Source organism: Vidua macroura, chromosome 6, assembly GCF_024509145.1.
Source record: "Vidua macroura isolate BioBank_ID:100142 chromosome 6, ASM2450914v1, whole genome shotgun sequence".
In the NCBI taxonomy this organism is placed as follows: Eukaryota; Metazoa; Chordata; class Aves; order Passeriformes; family Viduidae; genus Vidua; species Vidua macroura.
Genome location: NC_071576.1, coordinates 6,463,506 through 6,476,566, shown reverse-complemented (window position 1 = coordinate 6,476,566; position 13,061 = coordinate 6,463,506). Strand labels below are relative to the sequence as shown.

Here is a 13,061-nt window from a genome sequence, read left to right as displayed (position 1 = left end):
GGCTATGAGAATGTTAGTGTGTTTAGGAGGCTGTGCAGATATTAAACACAGTTTACAAACCCAACAAGACCCACAGGTTTTCACTTTCTTTCTTCAGGTGTATTTGTATTACTGTTTCAATAGGGAAAGCTGTTTAAGGTAAGAAACTAGCTGAAGGTCTTATTTAATTGATCTACAATGAAGATGTCTTCATAGTGGACAGGTTATCACTCACCTTTACTTTACATTTCATGAGTTTTCAATATACTTCCTTTTTCCTCCAATCTCTTTGGATTTTCTAGTCTAGTAGGCCCCCCTGAGCAGGTAATTTCTTGTATATCTCACTGAAACTGAGCCCTGGGTATGTTTGGACATGTGTTGGTAAGTGGTCACTACATCAAGACTTCTGAAAGTTGGGTTTTCTGAGTGTGAACAAAATGTGGTGGTTTTCCATTGTGGATGGTCTGTCTTTGCATGTCCTCAAGCTCCTCCAGTTCTGTTTTGTGCTCCTGCATGGATTGAGCATAGCAGCAGGCCGATAGTTTGGGCACCAGGTCTGGAGGGACACCCACAGACAGGACAGAGCATTATCCACCTCTGGAAATGAGTGTGAGAGCTGTGAGGAGTGAGCAGAGTGTGACAGAACAGTCCTGTCTTCCACACCACCCTTTCAGACGAAGTGAAAGCAGTAGATGGGTAGGAAAAGACTACCCCAAATCAGAATAAAACTCCCACCAGAAGCTCTATGAAATGACTGGATGGATGGATGGATGGATGGATGGATGGATTTGAAGACCCCCCCAGGCACACATTCAGACCCACCCATCTGGTTATTTCACACAGCGGTGGCCTTGGTGTCGCATGCCCAGCTGATTATTTTCCCATCTTTTCTTTTATCCAGGTCCTCTCGATCTGCCCAAAGGACATGAGAGCAGACATCTGCGTGCACCTGAACCGGAAGGTTTTCAACGAGCACCCTGCCTTCCGGCTGGCCAGCGACGGCTGCCTGCGAGCCCTGGCCGTGGAGTTCCAGACCATCCATTGTGCCCCGGGGGACCTCATCTACCACGCTGGGGAAAGCGTTGATGCTCTCTGCTTTGTGGTCTCAGGATCCTTGGAAGTCATCCAGGACGACGAGGTGGTGGCTATTTTAGGTACTGTGATCTCTGCTGGAATGCTTTGTGGTCTGTGTGTGTTTTCCTTTTGCTGAGGTTTGAATATTAACGAGTCTTGCCTAACATCAGCTGGGACTATGGGAAGCTAGCAGTTGTCATAAGATGGAGATGCTGTGTCTCCAGAGATCCTTCTCTAGAAGCAAATCCTTCATCTTTCGTGCCATTGGGAGTGCTCTTTCTGCCCAGTATGGCTCACTGGGCACAGCTACACTGTGTCTCTGAGCAGAAGAGAATGGCATCTGTGTGCTTGACATCTTTTAAACGGAGGAAATGCACACTGTTTTATGTTACTCCCTCAGGAGGATTTCCACATTAACCTTTGCACTGGAATTTTCATTTGTCTGTGATCTAGCCCAGAATAACACCTGCAAACAGTCTCTGCAAGGAGGCAAAATTTTTGCTTGTAGTGAGCTGGCTTTACAGAAAACAAGAAGAGTCTGATCTGACTTTGCAAAGGGATGGGGTTACACCATGTATCAAACCACAGTCATGAGAAGTCTGAGTAATGGGGGAATTTAGGTAAATCACCCTTTTCCTCCACTGTGCTGTCTGGTTTTGGGAAAGAGCCCAGTGCAGACCCCCGTTAGCTTGTATGGGATTGGGAAAGGTGTGGCACGTGGTGGGACTGAGTGGTCAGCACGGCTGTGGGGGCAGGAATCCTCCTCAGAGGCAGAGCTATGTGTAGGAAAATCTGCTGGCTCTGCACAAAAACTACCCAGAGCCTGTCTTGCCTGTTTCAAATAGACCCATTTATTGTAGAACTCAGATCCTGCTGAATACTTGCCTTCTCTTAGGGTGGAGCTGTCAGTCCCTGAGGGCAAATCCAGAGGGTTCCTGGTGCTAGGGCAGCTGTCAGACCCCACTGAAGCTCTGTGCTGCTTCTTCCCTCTGAGGGTGGCTCCAGAGGCCTTCTGATGTGTTTCCCTAAAAATGTATGTGAGCCTGGGACTGGTGTGGGATTGGGCAGAGTGTGGATGGTGCTGCATGGGAGCAGCTCCCCCAGGGCATCCCTTGGATTTTCCCAGCTGGAGTATGAGTTCAGGAAAACTCACATTCATGCTCTTTGGAAATACCTGCTGCACCTTTCTGTATTCTAGTGTTCACTAAGGTTTTAAAAAAGAGAGATTTAGTGTAAGAATGAATCTGTTTCCATATTCAGATGTGAAGTCATTATGATGAAAGCTCCTAAATCAACAATTTCCATAGGAAATTATTCCTTGTATTCCAGCTCACTGAACCATTTCATTTTTATAATTAATCTCAGTGATGATATCTTATATTTGCTTACAGTTATTAAAAAAAAAAATAAAAGGCTTAAGAGGAAATAGCAGTATTTAAACAAATAAATGTTTTTTAGAATGAAAACAATAAGTATGTAATTTACTGAACTAAGAGCTATCACTATTGGATTACTTATATTTGTGATGATATCTTATATTTGCTTACAGTTATTAAAAAAAAAATAAAAGGCTTAAGAGGAAATAGCAGTATTTAAACAAATAAATGTTTTTTAGAATGAAAACAATAAGTATGTAATTTACTGAACTAAGAGCTATCACTATTGGATTACATGCAAAACTTGATTGCATTTATTAATGAATATTGTGTGTTGGGATGACACAACAGTAAGAACTTTTTGTTTCTACCTTTTAGATGTATTAAATCTAGTATCTATGTTAATCCCCATTTGACCAGAGAGACTTTTAACCATGTCTGGTTAAATGAATTACCTTTAGTTACCAAAAGTGGCTTCAATTCTTCCATGATTCAGAGCTGTGCTCATCGTGTACTATAGGGATTGGCAGAACCTGTAAATGCAACTTAAAGCAAGATAAACTGCTTCCTCTTGTCCTAGAACACACTGAAGAGTTTTTTCATGCTCTGACAGATTATTTAGCAGAATAGTGAACTGAGTAATTATGGGATGTTGAGTCCTAAAAATTCACTTGTGGAAGAATATCTCTCCCAGATGTAGTTGCAAAGACATTTCTAGTGGCAGCTGTGGCACCTGAAACAGCAACTGCAGATCAGACAGTGAAAAACATAATTTTTACTGATCTGTTTCTGCCTTGAGAAGTTCAAGCACAAGGAACATGAATCTGCCTAGGCGGGAGACCAGGTTTAAAAAATTCACTAATGGGAAAACCTCAGTACCTGCTTTGAATGCTCCAAGCATCTGCTGCCACACTGGTTTTCCCAGGGAAAGTCAACTTGCAGGATTGTGCTGCCAGTCTGTCCATCTTCTCCACCACCCAGCAGTGACCTAGAGTAGAGGAAATGCAATAAGTATCCTTTGGAAACTTGTCCTCATTAATTTCCTCTAGGAGAGCAGGAATGAACAGGACATGCTGTCTGCAGCCTCTGCTCCTTGCAGAGGAAATAATAGTGCAATGTAGTTTAATATTACTGTAGTGTGTTGTTTGCCTTACTAAAGGAAAGAGAGAGAGAGAGAGAAGGTGTGTTTTGTTTTTTTTTTTTATTACCCACAGATGGATGGTTTGATGTATTTTTAAATGTGGAATATCCAAGAGAAGTGAGTCAGGTAGGGACATTAAAACAGGTTAAGAAGCATCATGTCCCGTCTCTGACATTCGTGCTTCCGTCCAAAGTGCAGGGCTTCATCCCCCCTCAGGTCCTGGCATGAATCACTCCGTGGATTTTGCTGCTTTTTCCCTTTGTCCATCTTCCCTTATCGTGTTCCCTTGCCTCCAGCCAGGGTGAGTTGGCACATGCAGCCTCTCTGGATGTCTGCAGAAACGGTGCCCTCAGGAGACTTGGCATCCTGTCCAGGTGCTTTTCTTTTTTTCCACCTTCATGGAACAGCCATCCTTTTTTTTCAGCAGCTTTCTTCCTGCCCCAACAGTGCCAGCTTTGGTGTTCTCTGTGCTTGAAATCAGGTGAAGCCTGGTGATTGACAGGGCAACTTGGAGCACTGTGACATTTGGTTCCCCCAAATGATTTTGTTCTCATTTGTGGATAATTAAACGTGCAGCCACTGCAGCAATCAGCATTACAGAAACACTAACAGTAAGAGAATGATTCCAACTGTAGACCTGCAGCTTTTAGGACTCATTAGAGGAGATATCCAGGTGCCCCATTATGTTCCCCTCATTAGTTACCTCCCCTTCTCGAGGGCAGTGTCCCACCTTTTGCAGGTCCTGGCTGTAGCAGGGAGCACTCCATGTGCAGGGTGCTGCTACACTGAGGAAAAGGAGACACGGACATTTTAACGTAACTCATCTGCAGTTGCCAGGAGAATGGAGAAGGGCAAACAGTCTTGTCTCTAATTATCCAAACTTTCCCAGCGAGCGAGGTGACCCTGAGAAAGCACGTCAGTAATTTTCCACCGTCTCAAGCAGGAGTAAACAATTTAACTGCTACTGCTCTGCACGGGGAGGTGTTACCAGCAAAGGATCTCAGGGAGGACCAGGAGTTTGGAGTCCCCAGGCTAATGAAAAGAGGCATCAGCTACCAGAGGGCAACCTCATAATTCACCCTGCTGCAATTAACCTGAATTTCCTCCTGATGAGGAGTTACACATCGGTGGCAATGCCAACCAAGTGGCTCTGAAAGTTGCTTTCCAGCTCCTGCTACTTGCACAGCTGGCTGTTTAAGTTGTGCAGTAACTTAAACTGGGCATATTGATTAACAAGCTTTAAAGAAGTTGTTTTTTCAGCAGAAAAATTATGGTCTACTGCGTTCAGATGTTGATTGTAGGAATTGATCAAAAATATTGCTCAAGCTGCATAGCCATAAAAATATATTGAGCAGTGAAATCCTGGTGGGGTTTGCTGCTGAGTGAACTTAGTATGATATTCAGGTCAGAATAAATATAAATTTAATAGTTCATGTTTCAGCCACGCTTAGGGTCCTGATCCCACAGTATTCAGTTATTTGCATTTATGTATTACATGTTAATTCTCAGCATGTTCTGCATATAATTCCAGAGTAGCCCATTGTTAATTGTTATTAGACAACCAGACCTTATTAAAGGTCTGCTTCATTAATTATTTCCAAATTTTTTATCTGGGAGGGGGACATGATGCAGTGTCAGAGGAGTAAAGCAAGTTTCTTGAGTTTGGTATGGCGAGTGAAAATAAGGATGAATCTTTTTCTGCTTGTAATGCTACTTGTGTTTGGAGGTCAAAAGGTTGAGTCTCCCACCAAATCACACAGAGAAAAGTTCTTTAGAGGAAGATCAAGTAGCAGCTCCCATTTGGGTGAGCAGGAATCCCAGGAGCTCCATAACTCTAATCCATGGGCATTAACAAGATGATATTTGGTATCCATGCATCAGCACTTTGAATTTCCATGCCTGGGCAGCCAGGCATGTGCTTTGTGCAGGACAAGACTGACTGGGCGTGTGGTGCACGTTGTGACATGAAAACCTGCTAGTCCAGTTCCATCTCACAGTATTAGTGGCTAATTGCTTGATTTTAATTTCTTTAGTTGCAGCTTGGGTTTCTTCTCAAGTGGAATGAGGGTGGCAAGAATTGGCCACTGTGTCAAATCAGCTCTTGTTAATTTATACTTGAATTTTTGTGTTGTTTTCCATGTGAAGTCGACCAAGGCAGACTAATTGTGAACATTTCCCCAGGTTAGTAGCGTGCACCTGGTAGCAATTTACAGAACAGGCTGTGTCCTAATTCATCTATAGGAAAAGTCCCCTGTGTTCCAATGAGTTAAAGCTCTAAATTAACTAAGAGGAAAATGATTCATAGAGGAAAGGGTTGAATTTTTTTCAGCTTGCAGAACTGAAATAATTAATATGATTTAGGCTGGGTTTTAAGTGCTGAACCTGAAAATATTTTGCAAAATATTTGAAGGGTTACTGGTCTGAAAATGAGTGTGATTTGCTGGTCTGCACTGTGCAGTTCTTCTTAAGTGCCTTGGAATCAGTCAAATCTTGCAGGTCTGGGTTGACATCTGCAGTACCATTGTAAGATTTAGTCCTGCTGATGCTTGTTCATTAGTTCTTGCTGACAAACCTGAATTTTTCATATTGTTTTGTAAATTTAATATATTTTTGTGTCTCTGCATGATGGTTAATTATGATAAGAAACATCAGTCTTAATTTAGTGCCAGCTAATGTGTTACAGATTTGATCCACAGCCTCCAGAGTCAGAAAGATTCCTTTCTCTGAATTGATGTTTTTGAATTAGACCTGCATGCTTCACTGACAAAACTTGAAAGTCTTGCCAGCCCAAGAATAAGAAAATTATTTTAAAATCATGTGGTACAGTTCTTTTAAATCAGACTAACAGTTTGAGGCAATCTGATTTGCCCCATGAGTTTTCAAGGTGGTAGGAATGGTCATGCTTTCAGGTTTATTTCCTCAGTCAGGAAGGACAGAAACCTATTTCTTTATAAAATCAAAATGGAAATAAACTGTCTCCAGGAGCTGGGGCTTCTAGAAGGGTGTGAGGCAGTGATGATACTTGCACTAAAAATGAGAAAGGTAAGGAGAGAAATCTTTCTGGACTTTGCGCCCTGCTTGCAGCAGTCCTGAATGATGGAAGAAAGGTAATTCCTTTGTGTTTCCAGGTGCAGATGGGGAAGGTTGCACCGTGTTAAATAATGCAAAGTACCTTTGCCAGCATGGACCAGGGTTTCCTGGTACACAGGAACTTGTCATTGCTGCTTTACTGACTGTTTTGACAATGCCTCAGAGGCTGGAAATGCTGTTTTCTCCTGCCATTCTGCCCTTTCACGTGCAGTTCCATAGAGGTGGGTCTATATGCAGCTCAGTGATCAGCTCTGATCTGATTTTCAAGGAAGTTCTGGCCCTTCTGGATACCCCAGAAAAAGCTGAGGCTAAAGCATTCACAGGGGCAAGAAGACCTCTCTCACAGTTTAGCATCATCTCTGCACCTCTTGGGCTGTGCTGGCAGTGATGTCCCAGATGGGAAGTGCACCTGATGGATTTGCAGCACGGCATCACCCCCACCTTCTCCAGATACCCTCTTTAGGCAGAAGCAACCATTTCAGCTAAGCCAAATGTCTTGGGGTGACTTTATGGTCTGGTATCCCCTATTTTTCCCAAATTTGTTTCCTCCCAAATTTTTTCTCCAACTGGGACACCCAGAAATCCAGCCAGCCCAGCAGCCTGTCTCCAAAAGTGGCCAATAGCAGATGTGCAGGAGAAAGTAGGAAGGTGAAGTAAGGAGACTGTGATGCTTCCCCAGAAAGTTTCCAACCCTCCACTGGACTGTATTTCACCCAGAGGGAAATCTTTTGTGTTTAGTAGCTACAGATGGATTTTATTCCATGAATGAATATATTGCATCATTTTGTAAACCTGTGCAACCAGTCCCAGTGTGCCATGGTAAGGAGATGCAGAACTGCTCACTGACCCATCACGGAGCTGCTCTGGGTGACAGGAGCTGATTCACTCTCTGCTCATTGGATTTCTACATCAGTCTGGGACATGTCTGTCCTGCAGCAGGAGGTTTCACTGCAGATCCACAGAAATACGAATTTGTATGAATATAGACACCAATATATGTAATTATGACCTCCATTTGTGTGCATACTGCCATCACTTCATGGTATTTGGCACTTGAGCTGATTGGATGAATATTTTCTCTCTGTGATACAGTTTTACTGATCTTCAAACAACATCAGCCTTTCCTTTTCATGAGCAGTGTAAGATTTGAGTGCATCCTGATGGAAAGCCAACATCATTCATCATGTCTGGCTCGTGCTAGCGTGACTGATGAAGCTTTGGAGATATTTTTAAATGGTTAAAGGGTAACTGGTTTATTAGCTAAGGCTGCACAGAAAAACACCTCCTTAAGAAGACTTGGTCCCCTTTATGTGTTTTTACCCAGTGCTATTTCCCACCAAGAATTTATTCTTTTACTGCCTGCCTAAACTTTCTTCCAAAGGATCCATCAAGCTCGAATGTTGGCTTGGGTATTTATTAGCTCAGTTTCTGTCCCCATCTGAAGAAGGATAAATTTTGCCTCTACGTAAATACACATGTGGATTCTGAGATGTTGTTTAAACAGAGTGTTTCTGAGTTCAAACACTTTTTCATTCCATCTGCAAACTCCTGAGCAGCTCCATAAAGCCCTTAAGAATTTTTCTACCTGAAAGGTCCAGGCATGAACTCCTGTCTGGCAAATTGGCAGGTCAGTCCATGGTGTAAGGCTGCAGAGAACATCTGTGCCCCCAAAGCTGTTTGGCAAGGTTATCAGAATATAGAAGGTAGAGCAGTGCATAGAAATATCCTGACCTGTTATACAGCTGCATACCATATAATTGCCCCTAAATATATTTATGTACATATGCATGAATAAATATGTATATTTTAGGTACAGGCACACATACATAGTATTTAGAATTATAGCAGTGTAGGTATTTCAGCAAAAATTATGCCTGCCACCAACACCCTTCACATGTCCTCTTGCTGTCTATGCTCCTTTCTGTTGCAAAAATCTGATTTTTTATGATCTTAGTGGTCTTTTCCAAACCAACGATTCCATAATTCTGTAGATGTGGCATTTAGGGGCATGTTTTAGTGTAGATTTGGCATTGCTGGGTTAAGGGTTGGACTTGATGATCTTACAGGTCTTTTCCAACCCAAAGAATTTTATGATTCTGTGATGTGTAAAATGTGCAAGTAGAGTGCAAGTAGTTCCCTTGCATTCTAATTTACATCATTCCTTCTTCCAGTGATGCTTCAGGCACTATGAGCAGGGGCAGGAGGGTTTCCCAGAGCTTTGCCTCCATTCAGGAGGTGTCAGGACAGGGCAGATTTGGGAAGGAATGTACTAAGGCCTCAGTAAATCTCCAGAGAATCTTTGGAAATTATGCGGGCTGCATCAGCACCTCTGCATTCCCAGCTCAGCCCCAGCAGCACTTTCCCTGGAGCTCTGAACATCCCCTGCAAGTGAAAAATACTTGTATGTGCCTCTGGGTAGCTGTGTCAGACCTAGCCAGTTAAATTTTCTGTTTTGCAACCCTGAAAATTTTGCTTTTATTTAGTTGCAATGTGTAAAATTACCCTCAGAATCATGGAATGGGTTGAGACACCTTCCACTAGACCAAGTTGCTCAAAGCCCCATCCAGCCTGGCCCTGAGCATTTCAGGGATGGGGCACCCACAGCTTCTCTGAGCATCCTGTTCATTGCCTCACCACACGCCGAGTAAAGAATTTTTTCCTGACTTCTGATATTGTCCTGAGTGAATAATTACCTCCCTCTGCACAGTGAACTTCAGTTAATAGGGATAAAGTATAGTACATTAATCTCTGTATTTATGAAAAAAGAGGCGTTGTTTTGGAGAATCTGGTAGGTTTTGTTTTCGTTCTGTACATTCCTTAGCACATTTATAACGAGCAAACAAGCTCAGAAGTGTGTGTGGGAAATGTCAAATTCAAGATCCCTTAAAGACTTCCAAGATTTTGTACTTGCTGAAGAGTATAAACCACAATGTAAGAGGAGTTTAGAGTTTCACCCTTCAAATCCGGTGAGTGATGGCTCATGGAAGAGTGAATAAATTCAGTTCATTTTGTCCCAGCCTTTAAGTCTCAACCAGTGCAGTTCCACATCCCTGCCACACTGAAGGACAACAAGATCTTCTCAAGCTTATGAATATTATTTCATTTATCCATGGTCTATATACAGATTACAGATTCTGTAACACACTGTTTGTCCTGAGTTTCGGGCTGAGCATCCACTGATTTCAACCTCTTGGTAAAATTAACAACGTATTAGCCTAAATTTGAAAAGAGAACAAGTGGTTTGCTCACATTTCAGTGGTAAAACCACCATCTTTTAGCTGCACTCTGCTCTGAAAGTAGGATTCAGCTCTGTCCTGTGTCCCCCTCAGAGAGCAAATCCATTAAGCAATTTTCTGCATTTCAGAGATGGACTGTTTTCTATAAATTATGTAACTCAGTTGAGCATGTCTGTAAACTTGGTTTTGAACTCTAAGTAGAGACAAGGACAATTAGCTGCAAAAGGTAATTTCAAAACAGTACATTGGATAAATTATAATGTTACTAGAAAATGCTCTGTATTAAGGGAAACATTTTAAAGCACCTTGTTTTATAAATTATACCAGCTGTGTTATGTATTGTAGTTAAATTTTATTACATAAAAATATGTAGAATCAAAAGCAGCTCAATGAGATGCAGTTATAACCTTTCTAAGGGATTATTCTGTTATAGAGACATTTTTTAGAAAATAAAAACAGAGAAGGGAAGACAAGGACTTGCACATTTTATTTCACTCTGCCTGAGAAATGTTAGATATGTTTTACTGGACACAATACCAAAAGCAGAAATGGAAATAGAGAAATAGAGCCTCTGACCCCTAAAAGTAATAAGGTTGGATAGATTACCCCTCTGTGTTTCCACAATAGAGTGGAGCAAAATGTTAAAAGTTCTTATAAGAGGAAATACTAAAATTCATGACCTTTTTTATGCCAGAACTGTAACATCCCTAACCTTCACCAAGGGGCTGCCCGAGGTGCCTGAAATCAATAGCCACTGGTTGACTGATTCAATTCCCTTTTAACAACAGCTAAAATACAGAGCTGGGATATCTCTGGGGGTTTGAAAGAAAAAATATCCTTTGTGCCATGGTTTCTGCTTCAGGACTTGAGGTGTCAGCCACAAACTACACACCAAGGTCCTGGCCAAACTGGGCAGCAAGAAGCAACTTTGGAATGTTTCAGTGTGTTTTCTGTTGCCTCTTCTCAGAACAACCAGAAGGTCCAAACCTGAAAGCATATCTCCAATCTGCACCCAGGCTGGGCTTCTGGTTGGGTCAGAAGTGTGATTTTGAATCTGGTGTCCTCATCCTCTTCTCCTGCTTGGGTGTCTAGCACAGGTTTAGGGGGTGTGGATTCCTTGCAGAGGAAAGAAAATTGGGCTAAGTCAGAGCACTCCCAGTCCCTGGAACTCTTCTGTCCATGGCACTGGACTACAGCTAGTCCCAAGTCCTCAATCAGCTGCTCTGCTACACTGCAGCAGTAGCCTTCAGGTGTAATTCTCCCCTCTGGTTGAGGGTATTTATATGTGTAGGTGTCTCAGGTGTCAAACCCTCTCTTACTCAGCAAACATTGAAATACAGACTTAAGTCTAAGCCTCTACTTAAATGGATGAATTTGGGTTTAGAACTATACTTTTGGATGTGTTTAAGATTTAGAGGTGGTTACGTAAAATTTAAAAGTCTCAGTGAGGTTTTCCAGACGGAGTGTTACCATTGACACTGAATTAAAAATGTTAAAAAGTCCCTTAAAATGTGGTCCTTGGGCCCTGGAAGCTGGCTCCTGCCCCTCACTGTGGAGCCATGAGGATGAAAGAACCTAGATGTCAGAAGGTTTTTGTAAGACCAGGACTCCTAAATCACCTGGGAATAGACACCTGAAATATTCAATCACCTGAACATTAGTTAAGTGCTCATTATATTTGGTAGCCTTTGAAAAATCCATTACTTGAATCCTTGGCTACAAGGAGACCTTTACAATCTGGCTCTTATGCTTTGTGACACTTCACAGAGCAATCTATAAATACCTCAAAAACCTGGGGCTACTGCTAAGGATGCTCAAGTACCTCAGCTAATTTTAAAACTTTTACCCTTGTTAGTTTTCATGGCTGGGGGCTTGCGTTGGGATAATTGGGAGCATAAGACAGGTTATGAAAAAATCATGAGAGAAACTCTGCCTAAGCATTACCTTTTAACAAATCTGCCCTGCTGTTTTTCAGGTAAAGGTGACGTGTTTGGTGATATCTTCTGGAAGGAAACCAGCCTGGCCCATGCATGTGCCAACGTTCGGGCTCTGACCTACTGCGATTTGCATATAATTAAGCGAGAAGCCTTGCTGAAAGTGCTGGACTTTTACACTGCTTTTGCCAACTCCTTCTCGAGGAACCTCACGCTCACCTGCAATCTGAGGAAGAGGGTAAGCTCTTTATTTTCCCCTTCCTCTCACCAGGAGACGGCGCAGTCCTGCAGGTGCTTGCAGCGTTTAACAACTCCCCATTTCCTCCTGATGTTTTCAGGTCATCGCAGATTGAGTGGCCTTTCGATAAATGCTATTGTCACTGTTGGTAATGATGGCTCAATAAAAGTTACCTGTAGATTTGCAGCTCTGGAGAGCAGTCCTAGCAGGATGACATATGGATTGCATTTCTTTTCCTTTTCTTCATAGCTGCTGGTTTTCATTTTGTTGGTTTTTTTCCACCCCATCACATAAATGTATAAAGTTTTATTTTATAGAATCCAGATTCTGGATTTCTCAAAGTTGAAGTCTCTAAGATACAGTTCAGAGGGCAATCTGATAGATCTCCATGCTATAGACCAACTAAGAGAAATGTATTGATGCTAAATAAATAAAATACACTCATCAAAGGTACTGTATTAATACCTGCTTCTTGCAGTTGCATAGTCTAGAATTTTAATATGGTGAAGTTAATAAAGCTGGGTAGTGATTTTACATTCACAGCTCACTTCTTAAACCCTCCTGCTCATTTTATAATCAATCAGCAATGCTCACTATCCATTAGTTCTTTCAAAGAACACTCCATCTAAAAATTAATTAGCTATGAAGACGTATCTTGAAAACAGGTTAAGGGATCCTTTAATTCACATTGAGGCTGCAAAATTTCATCTTTATGATTTTTTTTTTACGATTGATGAGGGTTATATAAATTTCATTTGCATAGAGAAATCCCATAACAATGATTTATAGATTGCTGAGCATTAGCTGTGATCCTCTAGCTGCTGAAACACGTTTTTCTGCAGCTGTACCTTGGGCATCTCACCTGATAATGTACCAAGGCTACCTCAGTATTTCACAAGACAATTTCAGCTGCTGCAGTAAGAGGAGTTCAACAAAACTATAATTTTACTTTCTTAAGTCTAGCTTCTCTCTAGCCACTGGAGCTGCTTTCAG

General features: G+C 42.0%; 1 protein-coding gene across 1 annotated transcript in view; it reads left to right on the top strand.

Annotated features, from left to right (window-relative positions):
- The window catches only part of KCNH5 (potassium voltage-gated channel subfamily H member 5), a 148,591-nt gene that overhangs the window by 109,001 nt on the left and 26,529 nt on the right, over positions 1-13,061 (top strand). The window contains exons 9-10 of the mRNA XM_053980361.1: positions 881-1,133; positions 11,872-12,068. Coding sequence (XP_053836336.1) covers positions 881-1,133; positions 11,872-12,068 — 450 coding nt within the window. The remainder of the gene's footprint in view (positions 1-880; positions 1,134-11,871; positions 12,069-13,061) is intronic.